At 37.9% G+C, this 20,995-nt stretch overlaps 1 protein-coding gene across 1 annotated transcript in view; it reads left to right on the top strand.

The window, feature by feature from the left end:
* LOC120515492 (voltage-dependent anion-selective channel protein 2-like) overlaps positions 1 to 19,095 on the top strand; it is a 58,656-nt gene extending 39,561 nt beyond the window's left edge. Inside the window, exon 2 of the mRNA XM_039736553.1 lies at positions 18,935 to 19,095. Coding sequence (XP_039592487.1) covers positions 18,935 to 19,095 — 161 coding nt within the window. The remainder of the gene's footprint in view (positions 1 to 18,934) is intronic.
* The last annotated feature ends 1,900 nt before the right edge of the window (positions 19,096 to 20,995 follow it).

Raw genomic sequence — 20,995 nt, 5'->3', positions numbered from 1 at the left:
CTCTTCTACACGGTGGTGTGCTGGGGAGGCAGCATAAAGAAGAGGGATGCCTCACGTCTAGACAAACTGGTGAAGAAGGCAGGCTCTACTGTAGACACAGAGCTGGACAGTTTGACTTCCGTGGCAGAGCAACGGGAACTGAGCAGGCTCCTGTCAATACAAGAAAATCCATTGCATCCACTGAACAGGATCATCTCCAGACAGAGGAGCAGCTTCAGCGACAGACTGCTTTCACTGTCCTGCTCCACTGACAGACTGATGATATCATTCCTCCCCCACACTATGCGACTCGTATATTCCACCCTTGGTTAAACATTAACATTATACAAAATTATTGTCCTTCTGTTATACCTTCATTGTTAACATTCTTTAATTTAATATTGTTCTTTATCAGTATGCTGCTGCTGGAGTATGTGAATATACCCTTGGGATTAATAAAGTATCTATCTATCTATCTATCTATCTATCTATCTATCTATCTATCTATCTATCTATCTATCTATCTATCTATCTATCTATCTATCTATCTATCTATCTATCTATCTATCTATCTATCTATCTATTCTTGTTGGCATTGATTTTCAGTTTTCAGTTTGTGATGTCAAAACAGCACTGCAATGTATGGATATTTTGGATAATCCACATATACTATATTGGATATATACAGTAGTTCTTTTATTAAGGATTTAGTTTTTGAAATTAGTAGTCCTGCACATTTCAATGGACATGTTGGTGAAGGGAACAGAGGGAATGAGGAGGTGATGGGTAGGTATGGTGTCAAGGAGAGGAATTAAGAAGGTCAGATGATAGTGAATTTTGCAAAAAGGATTGACATGGCTGTGGTGAATATGTATTTTAAGAGGGAGGAACATAGGGTTACATTCAAGAGTGGAAGCATATGCACATATGTAGACTATATCCTGTGCAGCAGGGTCAATCTGAAGATGGTTGAAGACTGCAAAGTGGTAGCAGGGGAAAGTGTAGTTAGGCAGCATAGGATGGTGGTCTGTAGGATGACGTTGGAGATCAAGAAGAGGAGGAGAGTGAAGGCAGAGCCAAGGACCAAATGGTGGAAGTTGAAAAAGGAAGACTACAAGGTTGAGTTCTGGGAGGAGGTAATTCGGGCAGTGGGTGGAAATGAAGAGTTACCAGATAGATGGTCAGCTACAGCAGATGTAGTAAGGGTGACAGCAAGAAGGGTACTTGGCGTGACATCTGGACATAGGAAGGAGGGAAAGAAAAACTGGAGTTTGAATGGGGAAGTACAGGAAAGTATACCGAGGAAGACATTCTAGAAGAAGTGGGATAGTCAGAGAGATGCAGAAAGTAGACAACAGTACAAATAGATAAGGCGTTAAGTAAGGAAAGAGGTGGCAAAGGCGTATGATGAGCTGTATGAGAGATTGGACACCTAGGAGGGAGAAAAGAACCTGTACCAATTACCTAGACAGAGGGATGTGCAGCAGGTTAGGGTGATAAAGGATAAAGATGGAAATGAATTCATAAGCTTAGATGGAAAGAGTACTTTCAGAGACTGATGAATGAATGAAAGAGAGAGAGAGAAAGTTGGATGATGTGGCAATAGTGAATCAGGAAGTGCAATGCATTAGCAAGGAGGAAGTGAGGACAGGTATGAAGAGGATGAAGAATGGAAAGGCTGTTTGTCCAGACAACATAGCTATGGAAGCATGGAGGTGTTTAGGAGAGATGGCAGAGGAGTATCTAACCAGATTGTTTAATACAATCTTGGAAAGTGAGAGGATGCCTGAGGAGTGGAAAAAAAGTGTACTGGTACCGATTTTTAAGAATAAGGGGGATGTTCAGGACTGCAGTAACTACAGGGGGATAAAATTGATGAGCCACAGCATGAAGTTATAGGAAACAGTAGTGGAAGCTAGGTTAAGAAGGGAGGTGATGATTAGTGAGCAGCAGTATGGTTTCATGCCAGGAAAGAGCACCACAGATGTGATGTTTGTGCTGAGGGTGTTAATGGAGAAGTATAGAGAAGGCCAGAAGGAGTTGCTATTGCGTCTTTGTAGACTTGGAGAAATCATATAACAGGGTGCTTTGAAGAGGAGTTGTGGTACTGTATGAGGAAGTTGGGAGTGGCAGAGAAGTTTGTAAGAGTTGTACAGGACATGTACAAGGGAAGTAGTGTGACAGTGGTGAGGTCTGCGGTAGATGTGACAGATGCATTCAATGTGGAGGTGTTATTACATCAGGGATTGGCTCTGAGCCCTTACTTATTTGCAGTGGTGATGGAAAGGTCAACAGACAAAATTAGACAGGAGTTCCTGTGGACTATGATGTTTGCTGATTACATTGTGACCTGTAGGTAGCTTAGGGAGCAGGTTGAGGAGACCCTGCAGAGGTGAAGATATGCTCTGAGGAGAAGAGAAACATAGGTCAGTATGAACAAGACAGAATATTTATGTGTAATTGAGATTGAGGTCAGAGAAATGGTGATGCAGGGAGTAGAGTTGGCGAAGGTGGATGAGTTTAAATACTTGGGATCAACAATTCAGGGTAACAGGGATTGTGTTAGACAGGTGAAAAAGAGAATGCAGGCAGGGTGGAATGGGTGGAGAAGAGTGTCAGGAGTAATTTGTCACAGATAGGTATCAGCAAAAGTGATAGGGAAGGTCTACAGGACAGCAGTGACACCAGCTATGTTATATAGGTTTAAGACAGTGGCACTGACTAAAAAACAGGAGACAGAGCTGGAGGTGGCAGAGGTAATCCTGTTTAGATTTGCATTGGGTGTGACGAGGATGGACGTGATTAGAAATGAGTACATTAGAGGGCCAGCTCAGGTTGGACGGTTTGGAGACACAGCTAGAGAGGTGAGATTGCGTTGGTTTGGAAATGTGCAGAGATGCTGAGTATATTGGGAAAAGCATGCTAAGTAAAGAGCTGCCAAGCAAGAGGAAAAGAGGAAAGCCTAAGAAAAGTTGTATGGATATGGTGAGAGAGGATATGCAGGAGATGGGTGTAACAGAACAAGATGCAAAGGACAGGAAAAGATGGAAAAAGATGATCCGCTGTGGCAACCCCTAACGGGAGCAGCCAAAAGAAGCAGAAGAGTAGTCCCACACTCATTCTTTGTGCCAGTAATATTTCTGATTATATTGCCAACTTAGACTGAAAGTAGTTTAATTTTCTGTACTCACTGTATGAAGCATCTGAGTGTATCCTCCCTATTCAATCTCCATCTAAACATTTAATGTTTTATATGAGACTATGCTCAGATCATAAGAACATATGTAAGATTATGTTGTCATATGGCAATATATACTACAGATTCAGAAAATATTCAGACTCCTTCACTTTTTCACATTTTGTTTTGCTGCGTACTTATGCGAAAATTATTTAAATTCATTCCAACATAAAGGAAACTGAATACCTCAAAACGATAAAGTAAAAACAGGATTTTAGACTTTTTTAATTGTTAAAGATAAAAACTGATAAATCACACTGACACAAGTGTTCAGACTCTTTCCTCAAGCTTGAAGTTGAAGCCCCTTTGACAACAATTACTGTACAACCTGGAGCCTCTGTGGGAATAACACAACAAACTTTGACCACCTGAGATTTTTCTCTTTAGATCATCTGAAGCTCTGTCAGGCTAGATGGAGACCATTGGTGGACATCTATTTTCAGGTCTTTCCAGAGACCTTCGATTGAGTTCGAATTCTGGGCTCTGGCCGGGGATTTTAAGGAAATTCTCAGAGTTGTTCCTGTTGTCTGTATTGTCTTTGTTTTGTGCTTAGGGTCAGTGTTTTGATGGAAGATGCACTGTCGATTCACTCTGAAGGTCAGAGTGCTTTGGAGCAGTTTTTTATTAAGGATATCTAAGTATTTTTCTCCATTCAGCTTTCCCTCAACCCTTTCTAATCTCTCAGCCACTTCCCCTAAAAAACACCCTAGAGCATGATTCTGCTCCAACCATGCTTCACCAATGAAATGGTTTTGCATGGGTAATGATCAATGCCTGGTTTCCTCCAGACATAAATGATAATCTTGGTTTCATCAGACCAGAGGTACTTGTTTGTCGCAGTGTAAGAGTCCTTTAGGTGGCTTTTTGCAAACTTCAAGCAGGCTCGTATGTATCCTTTACTGAGTAAATGTTTCTGTCTGTCCACTCTGTCATAACGCCCACATTGGCAGAGTGTTGCAGTGATGGTTGTCCTACTGGAAGTTTCTCCCACCTTTCTTACCAAGGCTCTTCTCTCCAGATTGCTCAGTTTAGCCAGACAGCCAGTTCTAGAAAGAGTTATGCTTGTTCCAGACATCTTCCATTTAAGAATTATGAAGGCAACTATGCTCTTGGAAACCTTCAGTGGTGCAGGATTTTTTTGTAGCATTCCTCATATCTATGCCTTGATACAATCCTGCCCCTAAAATCTGCATCCTCACAAAGGAGGTTGGAAGAGAAGAAAGATTAGGCTTCTGTGTAACTCTTATCTCCTTTCCACATGTACCTTTTATGTCAGACCCTGGAAGAGACACTTTGCTCACACTTGTGACTAATGCTGCTTTGCTCATCCTTTGTGTTCCCTGTCTCAGTCAAGCAGACTTTGTCTCTGTTGCTCACAACATTTCAAGAGTTACACCCGGCTCGGTATCTTTCTTTTTCCTCCAAATTTCTTTATTGCATTGTTTCCTCATAAGTTAATATGCATCTAAATGATGCTTTTTTCCATTACCACAAGAAACCATATGAAACTATGCAAAGCAGTTATTCCTGTTTTTTTCGCACTCATTTTTTTCAGACTTTCCTGGAACCAACAGTTCATTTTCTTACTGCACTCGATTCCTGCTCTGTATGTGTCATTTTTGATGGGGAAGCCTTGATGAAACTTTTGTGATATCATGTCAGTGTCACATAAAAGTCATTTTGCTTCAAATGGAAAAACTGCATTTTCACAGCTGATGAAGACTATGCCACTTGTTAACGTGTCTTCACTTTTGACATTATATAAATGAAAACACTCTATAAACGTTTATACAGTTAGACAAATCCTTCTTTTAAGGTTTAAATCTTCTTTACTTTAAAGAGCATATTGACACATAACTTCTGGAACATACATTACAATCACAACTTTATACAAATTTCATGGATAAATAAAACTATAGTTCAAGGTATTGCCATTTACTCCACAGTTTAGAATCTCTGTATCTAAAACTATCTGCTAGAAAGGGATGGCATCGTCTGTCTTTTAGTGTGGAATTTCCTAGAGCTGATAAGTTATTCACAATCCAGCGTTTTTGTTTATTACTTGATCAAAAAAAGCTTGCCAACTATTACTGTTACCACCCCTTATCTCTTTTTGTCTCGTTATTTTGCTATGGCCTATAGTGTCAAGCCTGCAGGTCTATGACCAAGCTACTGTTCCTGTCTGTGGAATGAGAAATCAGTGTGATTGGGAACTTCAGAATTCCATACAATGCCATCAGTCTGTAAAGTTGTGTAGTTCTACACAGGCGTATTAATCAAAGTGGTCCCTAAAGCAGACCTTAATTTTCACCATTGATGCTGTTTTGTTCTCTTCCACTGTCAACGAAATATTTGGTACCTGGGACCTATTTTAATATGACTTTGTTTATATTATAACCAAATATATTTGCTCCTAAGTATTTTAATTATCTTGATATGTCTGCTTAAGCTTTTAAAAATTGTCCAGCTGGCCTTACTCCCTTTTCCATTTGGTTTCTTGCACGCATAAAAGATCAACCTTCCTTCTCTCCATCACTTCAGCTAACTCTCTCACCTTACCAGTCACACTGGTAAATGTAAAAAGCAATTCTAAGATGTTCTTTCAATACGTCAGCAATAAGAGAACAGCCACAAATGAGTTGAGGCAAATTAAGAACTGGAATAAGAAAAAAAATCACAGAAGTTGCAGCAGCTAATATAATATTTTAATATTTTCCATGAGACTTTACATGTAAAGAAATAAAAGCTAGTTTTATAAAAACGCTCCCACATGTTCAGTGTGAGTACCTGCCTAAACTGTCTAACTTCTAAAGTGTAAACTTCCGTAGTGTGAAAAATAAACAAATACTTGTTAAAACAATAGTGCTCAATGTATGAAAAGTACAAAAATAATGCACAAAAGTACCAAGAATACATTATTTTACAGATGCAACAAATGGAATAGTTTTATCCTGGAAGAACATAACTCCTACCTCTGAAATGAGTGAGATTTTTATGCATCTGTTTACTGAGTGGAGTAATCATTAATCGAACAACTGCTAAAGCTGATGTCATATTATCTGACTTCTAGCCGTGAAGTATGTCAGATTTGAGGACTGTAGTTGCTGATCTCATTGTTGAACAGTGTCAGTTTAAACTTTACCAGTACAGCCATACTCATCTTTTTTTGTGACAGCCCATAACCTGGTACCTGATGAAGCCAGCACTGTACAAAGAGTTATCAGGTTCCATTCTGTTTTAGTATGTAAAACACAAGTTATCAGAAAGACAAGCTTTTATTTTGTTTGCATGGTTCAAAACATGTGTGTTTCTTATACTTTGTGGCTTGGATAAAATTTAAACCTGTTTGATTTTATCAGAGTGAGTTGCAGACTAGTTGGAGTGAATCGCGGGGTATGTCACACTAGGTGATCGGATTCACGGGAGGATGCTGCTGACTGCCTCAACTTATTGAGGTTATGTAAAGGAAGAGTATGACTAAAAATCACTGGAAACGTCACATAATGAGACATAGCCTTAACTCAGTAGGTATCAGGCTTCATGTTTCTAATGTCTATAAGCTGTTGCACGGAGTTTATCGGGCAAACTTAGTTTGGAGATGGTTCACCAAAGGAAAAACATAATGTCTGTCTTAAAATTCCATATTCCCTTCAATTCAGTTCAATCAATTGATTTCTGTGCAGTGTTTTTCATTAAGTATAGGGTCAGAGCAGTTTCACACACATGCAGCAATAATGCAATGACAACATAATAACACCATGAATCATTAATACAGTATATATTGTCACACACGTGTGACTGGGAGCGAGCTGAGTGGACCAAGTGGAGGTAATTACCTGCCAGGCCAGGGGGTGGTGGGGTGCTCAAACCTACTTCTGTTATCATTACAGGCCAAATGTGAGAAAACCTGCCTGATTTAACATCACTTCTGGTTCCAGCGCCCAGACAAATGTCACTTCCAGTTCTGACGCACAGACTCACGTCACTTCCGGTTCTGGGCAGATGACATCACTTCTGGTTCACTGCATATAAAACCACCATTTTCCAAAACCTCATCACTTCAGTCCTGGAACTCAACCTGATAACAACAACTTGTTCTCTTTAAACCTTTTGCAGCCAGGGACAATATATGGGTGGCTGCCCGAAACCTTTCCAGTGTTTTGCGACTCATTCTTTTACAACATTAATCAATCAATCAATCAATCAATCAACATTTATTTATATAGCACATATTCATACCATTAAAATGTAGCTCAAAGTGCGTTACAAAATGAATAGAAAAATAGAAGACACAATAAAAATAAACATAAGTCAACATTAATTAACATAGAATAAGTAAGGTCCGAAGGCCAGGGTGGACAGAAAAACAAAAAAACTGCAAAAGCTGGAGAAAAAATAAAATCTGTAGGGGTTCCAGACCACGAGACCGCCCAGTCCCCTCTGGGCAATCTACCTAACATAAGTCAAACAGTCCTCTTTGTATTTAGGGTTTTCATGGAAGGACCTGATGATGATGGTCACGTAGACTTCTGGCTTTCAAGCCACACATAAGGTTGAACACACATTAAATCAAAACAAATTTCAATCTGATTAATATTAAATTATGACAATATAAGTCCATCATTGTTATTAAAGAGATACCTATAGCTGATAAAGGGAAAAAATCTCCAGCTAACTGTATTCCTAGAAAAAATAAACATCTGCTTGTTAATGATCAGTTTTCACAGACTAAGTCAGACAAAGCCACAGTTGTGGCCACTCAAAATTCCCTCAGGCATTCAACAATACAAGTACATGTTCTAATATAATGATCATATCCATGCATCCCTGGATTACACTGTCTCTGTGTCAAGTCACATGGACCAGGAAAGTATAACCTTTGTAGCACATTTCAAAGGCTGTGATGGCTGTTTTATTTCATTGACAGGAAATTGTGAATAAATGATCTCTGTGGAAGTTCTACAAACAGAAATCCAATACTGCCAGTTCTCAATTTGGAGTACTTTAGCAGTAACATTATTTTATAAAGCCTGCTTAACCTTTAAAAAATGTATTTGGATTAAATGTTACCATGTTCTGGGTTGGAAATCAGTAAAAGCATCATAAATTCTGTTCAGGATGAAACTTTGTGACTTTGTCTACATTTCCCCCAATTAAAAACAGTAAAAAAGGTAAACATCCCCTAATCAATACAGCTTCTAAAATATATTTACCTTGCCACATCTTTTCAATCAGTTTTGACCTACCATTGGTGTTTATGGATTTTCCACTGAAGTTAACTAGGTAGCATGTTTGTTCACAACTCATAAAAACATTTTAAATTGAATTGTTGTAAAAGTTAAGATCATCATTACTGCAAGTTATGATGGTCAATCAATATAAAATAGGTTTTGGGGTGGAAAAATGTGATATCCAGCACACCTAAACAGGTTTGTCAGAATCAGGTCATGGGGTATAAACAGACTATATTGGAAGAACCAACCCTAGGTGAACTCTAGTCCATTGAAGGCTTGAAGTTTAGCTATATTTGAGTGTTATATTTAACACAGAACTATTCTCCAGTCTGCACTAAGAGCTGTTTTCTCCAGTTTTTTGAAAAGGGGAGAATTAAGTTAGATCATCACTATGGAGTCAATGGAGGCTCTGATCGGGGTGCTCGACAGACTGAGCGAGGAGTCTGAGTGTCTGGGCTTGCGAGTGTCCTGGATAAAAACCAAGATCCAGGCCTTTAATGACTTCTTGGGCACAGCCATCAGCAGTGTGTCTGTTTGCGGAGACAGAGTTGACCTTGTCGAGAGGTTTACTTACCTTGGCAGTGACATTCAAGTCTCTGGTGACTCTTCCTATGAAGTCAGTAGATGGATTGGGAGAGCATAAGGGTTCGTGAGGTCGCTGGAAAGGGGTGTGTGGCACTCCCAATATCTATGCAAAAGGACGAAGGTCCAAGTCTTTAGAGTCCTGGTGCTTCCTATCTTGCTATACGGGTGCAAGACATGAGCACTATCCAGTGACCTGAGACGAAGAGTGGACTCCTTTGGTGCTGTGTCTCTCTGGAAAATCCTTGGGTACAGATGGTTTGACTTTATGTCGAATGAGCAGTTGCTCATAGAGTCCCGAATGAGGCACATTACCTGCCTTGTGAGGGAGTGTCAGTTATGGCACTACAGTCATGTGTCTCGTTTTCCCGAGGGTGATCCAGCTGGTAAGATCCTCATTGTTGGGGACCCGAGTGGCTGGACCAGGCCAAGGGGGTCACCCATGTAACATCTGGATGCGGCAGATAGAGGGTCATTTCCGGAGGTTGGGACTGGACCACTTGTCTGCCTGGGGGGTTGCCAACGAGGATCCCAAGTTGTTTCATTGTGTAGTGGGTGTGACAACGCACTGTACCAGTGCATGCTCCTCAACTTGACTTGACTTGATCACTATGTAGGACACTATAACGGTAAAGTGATTGCTAGTTTATTATTATGCTTATACATATCACTATTATTTGTTTTTTACTTTAACTACATTTTTTATTTGTCCTTGTGCAACATTTGCTCTAGAGACCATGGGCCATGGAATTATTGGGATCACCCAGGCCTCAGGTTACTTTATCTTAATATTAGTAATAAGCCAGCAATTCAAGCAAAATTTTATTTGTTTCACTTTGCAAAAAGAATCGGTGATTCTACATGACCAGTTCCATTCTGGTGCATCATCCTACTACACATGAAGTTTGAATTGGAAGACCACAAGGAGAGTTTTTAGCAACTACTTCCTAACACAGTTACGTTCTCTCTCTGAACTGCAGCAACTCTTCTGGTGAGTTTTGCAATTGCAAAATAGCATGAGAAACAAACTTTAGTGTTACTTTTGCAAAATTGTGTACAATGGTAAACTTGGCTCTTCTGCTCATCACTACCTATTATATTTTGTAATGTTATATTTTACATACACTGCGACTCTCACTAGGAAAAGCTGTTTCAGAAAGTGAGAAGAGATATTTTTCATAACCGAGATAGATTCGGCCATCGTACATAGATAGTTCAAAGATAGTACATAGACTGTGCTTGTTGGTCTTGCAGGCTAATAGGAATGTCATTGAACTGTGTACATGAGATAATAACTCTGAAATAAATTGAGGGCATTATTTTTTTATTAAAGCAATGCCTTATATTTTAAAAAAGCCAGAACCATTGCATATATAACTGCATTGCAAGTTTGCAGTACCAACCAATACTTAATGTTAAGCTCATTTTGTGGTATGTTTTGTATGCATGCATTACAAGAAAGCTACTAATGAAATGAAAAAAAAAAATAAAACTAAATGCAACAAATGCAAAATGGCCAAGTCAAAACAAAACAGAATGAAGTATATTTTTTCAGTAATGCATATCAAGTCACTTTTTTTCAGAAGAGAACGCAAAAAGAAGAGAGAGATTGACTGACGACACCAAGCTTAAGAGAGTAAAAGTGATAACCAAGCGGTAACCTTGACTGTTTCTTATTGCTAAACATTTATTTAGATCCATTTTTAGATCAAGTTTTAGAGTTTGATGCCCATATGGCATCATAATGTGTAGCAATTTTCAATGAGCTTTGAATAAACTATCTTTGAATCATCTTAATAATATTACTGAATACTACTACATGCAATCTCTGGGAGACATCATAACCACCAGTACCACCTACTGTAGAACATTTCCATGGTCCATGCCAGAGATCATTACCTTTGTAAACTGTCTTCAATGAAGTTGTGAAAATAAATTAATTTCAAATTTTAATCTGTTCATTCATGACTTAGACCTTGGCTACACTCTAGAGATTCTAGATTTTTACTTATTTATTATCTTAAAAAATTAATTAACTTATAAATAAACTTTAAAAAGGTAAATAAAACTGTACCAGATAAATCAGGTTTCATGAACAAGGGGCATCAATAAACAAATGCTATGAAATTGGGTGTAACAAGTAAACTGAAATGTGTTTTATATTAATTAGAACAGATCTGTATTCTATTACATTCTTGTTTGTCATGATGCCAGAGAGTGGTGACATGTGGCATGCTGGTTTATGTGCAAGTAAGAATTCCACTGATCTCTGTACATGTGAAAATAAAGGACTGAAGGTTGTCTGAAGACAGTCAAACAAAACTTTCCCGCTGAATAGTACAAGTAGTACTTGTAGGACCTGTACAGGGCGATTCAAAATGAAAGAAATTTCAAAAATTTATTTCAAACAAACTGTGTAAGACAGAAACACTGAAACCATTAAGCAGCGGTGGTGACCACTATGCTACCCTGCCATCCTTCCAGGGTAATAATACGTATGTTACAATATCAATATTAAAAAAAAAAAATCATATTAATATGTAGTCGTTGCAGTAGATGCAGCATTTTCATGGGTAATATTGTCCTCTAACATTAACAGAACCCTAATCACACAATATACAATATAAACATCATGCACTCTATAGATGGCAAAAAGGCGATGATCCTATTATATTAGCTATCGTGGGGAAAACAACATGCCAAATTCACATAATTTCTAAACCTGCTTTCTACAATTTGGAATGAACAACAAATTAGGGGCATAGTGAATTAAACAATTCTGCTGTAAATTAATCACGTACAGCAGTATGTCAGTGAACAGCAAGACTTGCATGTTACGTGACTGAATTGTGCATGTAGAAATCTTGTTTGCAAAGCAAACACGTGAACAAACCAAACTGTACTCTATTAAATAATACAGTAAAGCTAATTTATGAGTATAACACTCATCATTCAAAATAAAAATATTGTTCTCTGTGTTATGTTAGAAAGGTTCTCTTATTTCAGGTGCTCACTAAAATCTTTTACTCATTTTTTTTTTACCATACTACTTACACTGTCAAACAAGACGTTCTTTTGTAACCTTTTAAAAAATATGTTTGCTTTTACTGTATACTACTTTTATGCCCGCTATGTGTCTATGTGGAGAAAGCAAAATTTGAATCATATAATTAAGTACAATTACAGGCTAATTTAAATTTTTGTTTTCTTGGCTGCTGTTACAGTTAAAAGTTGTGGCGGAGCAAAAAAAACCTGTTTAGAACTTTGTGACATATTTTCAGTTTCAGTTCATTTGTCAGAGTTCTGCTCTGAAAAATAAATATCTTCTTCAGGCTTTGAACTCTTCTCATTGACTTTCTCTCTGTTAATGGGAATACAAAGTACTTGATGCAATATACAAAAGATTTCAAGCATCTTTCTAAGACAAGTATTAATACAGTTTGAATATACATGTTCCTGAATAAGGTGCAGTGCCCTATTCAATGTGTACATTTTTACACGCTATCCAGATCCTTGTTATCGTAGATGCAAATAGCTGAAATATTTCATATTAAATAATTCATATGTGGAGTATTAGATAAATTTAGTTTTTAAGCAGCCTACACAGAATTGCTTTATCTGATTTTTGAAGATGCCCCCATTGCCATAGCCTGTAAATCATTACATGCACAAGCATCCTGACATTTGTACCAAACAGTTTGTGATGAACTACATTATTACAGTGACAAGCTTATTTACTTTTAAGAAGGTGCAAGTTATTAGTTTTTGGGATTAAGCTGCAATTACATTGACTCCACCATGTGCATTAGTTTTAATTCCATTTTCTTACAGCGATATTCTTGAATAAACAGTTATCTTTTGCACCTTTTTTAATTTTTATTTGTCATGGTAAATTCAGATAGTTTTCGAGAACATTATAACTGAAAAGAAAAAAGAAAGTGTGAATGAACAGTTCTTCAGGGTGGCAATATATACAGCAATAGATCACAAAAATTAAATAAAATGCTTACGTTTCAGCAACACTTGGGAGCGTTCATCATTCTCTGGAACAATAAGATGACAACTTTGCTTTTCTTTTGGACTAGAATTCCTAGAGACCTGTAAGGGTAGGCATTTGTGGTAGGTTGGAGGCAGCCTCGATAGCATTCTTCCTGTTCAAAGTTCTCTCGGATACAAAGTGTGCAATTATCCATCCATTATTCAACCCACTATATCCTAACTACAGGGTCACGGGGGTCTGCTGGAGCCAATCCCAGCCAACACAGGGCACAAGGTAGGTAACAAACCCTGGACAGGGCGCCAGCCCACCACAGTCCTAGTGTTAAATTAAATATTACCAAAAATCATTTGTTTAATTAGAGCAGCCCGGGGAACGAAACACATACTATTTTAGGACCACCTTTCTTTCCATCTTTGAATTTGCCTCATGTATTAGTTTTGATACCTCAATTTCTTTTATATATTGCTTTATGAACACCCCTCTGTCTGCTAATAATGATTTTGCATTTCCCTTTGGTTCCTACCTTTTCCCATTATCAATTAAATTTCCAAATAAGACTTCATTGTGTAACAAAAACAAATCATCGTCACCTCTCAGCAGTCCTATTAGAACACTAAGATAACAAAAGATGTGTGCTGCCATCTTAAATAGGTAGATAATATGTTATGTAACTAACATATTAAGGACTCATCTTGTTCTAATGTTATACTGACATAATTGTGGTGCACATCTGGGTTAATCTGATGGTTATTAAAATAAAGATGCTATCTTGATAGATAGATAGATAGATAGATAGATAGATAGATAGATAGATAGATAGATAGATAGATAGATAGATAGATAGATAGATAGATTTTATTTGTTCCAAGTGGAAATTTAGCTTTTACAGAAGCTTAAACAAATACAGAAATATTATAACAAACAACAACCACCCTCCTCAAACACATGCAAGAATGACAAAATGACAAAACTTCTCACTTGACTAATGATAAAAAAGCAGTAACCGTGAGAGATAATTAGGACATATTGTCTTTGGTATCTCTGAGCCCCAGTAGCATTTTTTCATACTCTTCTGCTGAATAATTCTTTGAATAAAGATACTCAGTGCCAGCGTGTCCTGAACAGGATGTGTACGTTTGTTCATAATGGCCATCAGTTTTGTCTTTATTCTCTCCTCTGCTACTACTTACAGCAAATCAAGAATCCATCCCATAACTAAACCTGCCCTAGTGATGTGACCGGCCCAGCTCACCACAGTGTAGAGAATCAACCAAGTTCTACCACTAAGTTCTAGAACATGTAAAGAAACAAAGTCTCCTAATAAAATAGCATAACAGGAGGAGACAGTATCCTTTGAAAATACAATAAAATAACAAACAATATGCCTTTGATGGTCTTACTACACAAAAGTATAAACCCTCTTGGGTACCTGTACCATGACTAGATTACCATCCAATATAATTAAACTAACATTGAAACTTAGTCCCACTTTCTAACCCTTTTGCCCTCACTCATACTGGTCTTCTCGGCTAGTTGAGCCATTCTTATCACTCCTTTTTCGACTCCAGAGTAGCTATTAAGATTGAACTGGGAGTTCTTCTGATGTCATGCTAACATAACCACGATGCACTTCTGGGTCAGAATGAAGGTTATCAAAGTACAGAGGCTGTCTTGTTAGAGCTCCCCCAAGCAGCTCTAGTTTCTATGCTAACAGAACTGCCCATTTGAACTACATTTCCCTGGCATCCCTACAAGAGTCTACAGTACATCATTCTTTAATTGTGTATGCTACTTATTATCTGGGAGAAGTGTTTTTTTTATTAAAACATGTTCTTGACAGTCAACTATTATAAGGTAAACCTGTCCTTGAAATGTACCAGTCGATGTTCTGCGTGGGGTAATAACCAGGTAATATGCCTACTGGCATCCCGTACAGGATATGAGATGCACTGCCATTTCCAACATAACCATACTTTCCTTAACAATGCACAGAATGTATATTTTTTTTATTATTTTGTGAGTTTACTTTGCTTATGTCTTAATTTATATCATTTGAATTTATGTTACATTTCTTTTTTATGCCATATTTGTTATTACTGGATAGCATTCTGGGTTCATAAGTGAAAGTTTTCTTAAGAAGAACCAATTTAATTGAACTAAATTGGAAATGAAAATTAATTGCATTTTAATGTGGTAGTGAATAGAGCATGACAAATTACTTGTCAAGGAAAAGAAGTGGCAGAATAAAAAATGTGAAGGTGCTTAATGGAGAAGGGGCCTCCTAGACAAAGACCTGTATTACAGTGTTGGAAGAGATCACACCATCAGAGAAAAAGCCTCATTAAAATTGAAAGGGGAGATATGTGCCGAGTTCGAGGGTCTGGAAACTGAATGAGGAGAATGCAAGAATTAAACTTGCCAAGATATTTATTGGTAGCAAGACAGAGTCAGGGTTTAGAGGCATATGGAGTAAGTGGCAAAAGTGAGCACTCAATCCAACTCAAATCTTTTTGGAAATGTTATAGGCTTTAAACTGAGTGCAGTTTTTTGTAAAATGATTTTGGGGTAATGGATAGTTCCAACAGATTGGAAAAGAACAGACAAGTATATTTATATTCAAGTTAGTTTTCTTGTCAAGCAAACAAGTGAGTTGAATTAATCTTTGAAATTGATTGAGACAGTGCTAGAAATAAACCAAAATTCAGAATATAATTTGATTTCATGCTGAGGAAAAAATGTAGAAAAAACATTATGGAAAAGTAAAAGGAAACTCTGGAAAAGAAGCACTGTAGGGTGCCAATAGAAGTAATGAGATGTGCATTGAGAAAGCTAGGTGTGGATAGCTGGTTTCTGCATTGATATTGATGTATGAAAATGCACAGATAGTGGTGAGGGCAGCATATGGGAAGAATGAAAGTTTAGAGGTGAAAATGAGGCTTCAATAAAGATTTCTTCTGAGTACTTTGCTATTTGTAATGGAGGTATTGATGACTAAAGAGATACGTTAGAGAGAAGCATGGAAGTTTCAAGAATAATGCAATGGATTTGAAAAAGAAAACACCAACATGGAAAGTTAGTATGGAATTGTAAGATCTGAAGATGAAAGCAGGACAGATAAAGGTGAATGTCGAATTTAAAAGACTAGGAGACATGAAAGGTAAAAGTGAGTTTATTGCCATTGCGATTGCAAGGCAAAGGTTTTTAGAGGAAATCTTTTTACTTGGTAGATTGTTGAAAATGGGTTTATTAAATCACATTGTCAGTCAGTCATCATCCGGCCCACTATATCCTAACACAGGGGCATAGGGGGTCTGCTGGAGCCAATCCCAGCCAACACAGGGCACAAGGCAGGAACAAACCCCCGGGCAGGGTGCCAGCCCACCGCAGTAAATCACATTGTTTACTTGTTAAAAGTGAATGAATTGGAAGACAGATGGCGAGGTAAATGTAAGTTAGTTATGTACAGTGAAGTTGTTTTAGGGAAAGTAATGAGGTTTTGCTTCTTAAGTACAGTAATATATTTAGTGCAGAAGCAGTCTGCAGGTGTAAGCTCAACAGTGCTTACATGGAAGCTGACCTCAATTCTGACTTCTGAAGGAAACAGGCTAGCTGGTATTGGAAGGAAAAATTTATGCAAGGTGTATGATGAGTTGCAATATGGCTACTAAAGGTGGAAAACAAAGTCAGAAGGACCGAAATGGCAATATTAAATGGAAGGATAGAGTGTCAGTAAAAGAGAGGAAAAGAAGCACATAGTTAAGCAACATAATTTGTTTAGAAGTAGTCATTTGGTGAAAAGTAAAGGTTTGGTCAGGTAGGGATAATGGTGAAGAACAACTACAGGAAAGATCGACCTTGGAATAGGACCGGATGAGCGGCAGAGATAAAGGCCTAAGTAGGCATGCTTAGGGTTACTTTCTTTAAGGATGCCTAAGCAACAAAATAGGAAAATGGAACTGGTCAACCTGGGCAAACATTACAAATGTTTATTATACTAGACTGTGAGTATGGGTGTATGTTATTGTGTCAATTGATCATCTAGATGTTTTCATTTTTTTATAATCAGTCTTTACTCATGCCACATAAGTTTAAATGAGCATTGTCCTGTTAATTTTAAATTTCTTATTGTTCATAATCACTATTTTCTACATTTATGTCTGTAGCTGTATTTATTGTAAGGTTTTGTTGCATTGTAAAACTCATTTTAAACATGTAGTATTTAATGTGTGAAAAGAAAATATTCTAAAAATATCATACTCTCTTTTATTTACTTTTAATGATGTGCCCACTTGACCTGCTATTCCATATGCCAATGAATCTTTTTGAGGCTTTATAATATTCAAGAGATTGCACATTAAATTTTGAGCTTGATTGTTCACCATTACAACCATTCATTCATTATTTTCAAAACTAGTGATTCCAATACATGCAGCACAGTGGCACAGTAGTTAGGACTGGTGCCTCATAAATTCAACATTTTGTTCTCGCCACGTCTGTCTGGACACTTGGGCTTTCCTCTTACATTCCTAAATGCATGTAAGCTAAACAACTGGATATTCGATAAAAGCCCTGTGTGTGTATGTGAGTGGGCACTCCAATGGACTGGTGCCCAATACATAACTGGTTCCTGCCCTGTGCCCAGTGCTACATATACTGTATAGACTCTCTCCACACCACCACCCTCTATTGGATTAACCTGAGGTTGAGAATGTTATATTTGCATGTTATTCTATTATAAGATCACAGAGAGTTTGAGTCTGTACCAGTACCATGAATGTTTGCCCAGTCTATTACAGGGCAAATAATCATACAGAAATAATTTACAATCACCATATTGGAAAAAAGGAAATGCCCTTTGAAAAATGGAGCACTAGCTGCTGCACTACCAAACAACCTGACATAATGCTTAAACATATTATCCATTTTACAGATTTATAGGGTTGCATATACAGAGTACACTGAAATTCTTACTTGCATGTGGTAACCAACATGTAACACCCTGTCACTCTCCGGCACCATGAGTAGAGCTACCTCACCTCAATACGTCCATTATAACAAATATTATCATTACTTATTACTTAGCTGATGCCTTTATCCACAGTGACCTACAACATTTGAGATACAATTGGTTACACTTCATTTGATTTTGTAGTTGGAGCAGAGGCAGGTGAGGTGGCTTGCTCATGGTCATGCAGTGTCAGTAGCTGGATTTGATCCCACAGCTTTAACTGTTGTCTCATGCTGCAAAAAATGTATTGTTAAAAGAAATTTGGAATAATCAATGTTTAACATTAGCATAAGGTAAGGTAAGGTAAGGTTTCCATATTTGCCATTTGTGCATAAAACCAACAGTCAAAGCACATTGGAATTCTTGTGCAGAGCTCTTTCGGAGTCATCATAGTAAACATTTAAAAAAAAAATAAACGATAAGACAATATAATACATAATATGAATTATACCAACACTATACAAAAAGGTGGTAATATCTAGATGAAAAAAATGTATACAATTATATTGCAGATATTGAATAGTTAAAATATTTTACATTAATCACTCGTCATTTGCATGACAAGTGAAGTGAAGTAGTGAGGGATTATTTCACATGTTCAGTAATTTTGTTTTGCCATCAGTCTAACTATGACGGGAAAAAAGCTATTGAAAAACATTATTCTGTGAGTGATGATGCTGTCTGCTCTGCTGTGTCTCAAATTGTACGTACAGTTTTTCTGTCTGAGCAGTGAGTGAGCTGGATGGAATAAATCCCTGATAATTCCCTCTGCTTTTTTACGACGTGCATACATAGAGTCCATGGAAGGAAATTTTGTCCTTATGATCCTCTCCACAGTCTTTATGACTCTTTGCAAAGTCTTCCTCTCTGCCTGTGTGGTGTTCCCATACCAGACAGTGATGCCTGCGGTGAAAATGGTCTCTATCGGTCCTCTATAGGCCTGGGTGAGAGGGCGGTGGTTCAGGCCGGCTTTCCTGTTCAGCCTAATGAAATAAAGCCTTTGCTGGGCTTTTTTCACTGTGGCTGTGGTGTTAAGAGTCCAGCTCAGGTCTGATGTAACCTGCAGTCCCAGGAATCTATGGCTGTCAGCCCTCTCCACCTCAGTCCCTTTGATAATCAGAGGCTGTAGAGGGAGAGGATTCTTCCTAAAGTCCAATATTAATTATTTGGTCTTGTCTGTGTTGAGGATAAGGTCATTCTTCTCTCCATATCCATGAACGTTGTTTACCAGGGTCCTGTACCCTGACTCGCCAACCCTCCCCACCCTCATGAGCCCCAGGATGGTGGTATCATCAGCGTATTTAATGACAATGGTGTTGTCCTGGGTGGAGACACAGTCATAAGTGTACAGGGTGAAAAGTTTGGGGCTGAGGCAACAGCCCTGTGGGGATTCTGTGCTGACTGTGAGCTCAGCAGACACCTGTCCTCCCATTCTCACCACCTATGGTCTATCTATCAGGAAATCCAGAATCCAGTTACAGGTGGGAGTTGGGACGTCAAGGTCTGTCAGCTTCTTGATCAGTTTGCCCCGGCGAATGGTACTGAAAGCAGAACTGTAGTCCAGGAAGAGCATCCTGGCATACGTCCTGCTCCTTTCCAGGTGTTGCACAGTGTGGTGTACAGCTATTGCTACTGCATCATCCACTGATTGATTGGGGCGATAGGCAAACTGTAGGGGGTCAACAGTGTCCAGGACCATACGGTTAATGTACTTCCTTTTTACATTTACCTATAAAACTAATCCTATACAACATATGAGGTAAGACACAAAAATAACTGGATTGATAAAAAAAAAAAATATCTATTGATGAATTACAGCATTCTAAACATTGTCACCTTCTGCCTACGTCCCCCTCCCGATCTCTGCTCTGCTCCATATCTATCTTCCATTGATTGAAACAGCGCTGGAAGTCTTCCTGCTTGAGGCTCTTCAACAGGCTTGCCGTTTTTGTCTTCACGTCATCCATTGAAGAAAAATGTGTTCCCTTTAGGTCACTTTTGATTTTCGGGGACAAGTAAAAATCACAAGGAGCTAAATCGGGTGAATAGGTAAAATGATTGAGGACAGGAATGTTTTTGTCAGTCAAAAACCGCTTTACGGAAAAAGGGAAAATTTGTGAAAAATTAATATTGATTCGTTGTTCGATTTTTTCACCTGTCATTATTGCAGCAACTTGTGTAGCGATTGTTGTGCAAATACTGACTGGGATATTCACAGGAAATACATAGCCGATCAGCGGTTTGAGAGGGCATGTAGGATGGGATATAGTTCTCTGATTCACATCCGGCCGACCTCAAGATAGTTTTCCAGGAAAGCTCCACCTCATATATATTGCATATAATCATAAATAAGGAAATTAGTATTTTAATACACTTTTATTTACCTCAAATAAAAGAAATATTTTAAATTTGCATTAAAAAATGTTCATTCACTGAAAAATGAAGTTAAAACTTTAAGCTTTACTTATAAAGAAACACACGGTGCATAAGGCTGACTGTCATTTACATAGTCAAGACATTAGATGCACCAAATGTAAATCTTGCATGTTTATTTTCTGCTGTGCACTCATTTATTGACCTACATGCAACACCATTTTTAATATGAGAAAACAGAAAAATATATATTTACACAAGCTTGTAGCCAAATTTCCTTTCCACAAATATACCAATGCCCAATTATTCATCTATTGCCACAACCAAAATCCAAGTTTTTTCTTAAATCAACAGTCCATCATATAAGCATGTCTATATTTTAGATTTTACTCTTTTTTAGGATTGCAGAGACACCAAACCTATCTTGATAGCAACAGATGCAACCTTTGAACCAGTCCGGGATTTATAAATCAGTCCATTACTGAGCACCTTCACGTGCACACTGCAGATTAATATTCAGTTGCAAATCAACCTTATGGGGTTATATTGTGTTGTAAGAAGGAAGCCTAAGTCACTTTAGA

The sequence above is a fragment of the Polypterus senegalus genome, chromosome 15, assembly GCF_016835505.1.
Source record: "Polypterus senegalus isolate Bchr_013 chromosome 15, ASM1683550v1, whole genome shotgun sequence".
NCBI lineage: Eukaryota > Metazoa > Chordata > Cladistia > Polypteriformes > Polypteridae > Polypterus > Polypterus senegalus.
This window is presented reverse-complemented; position numbering and strand designations above follow the sequence as displayed.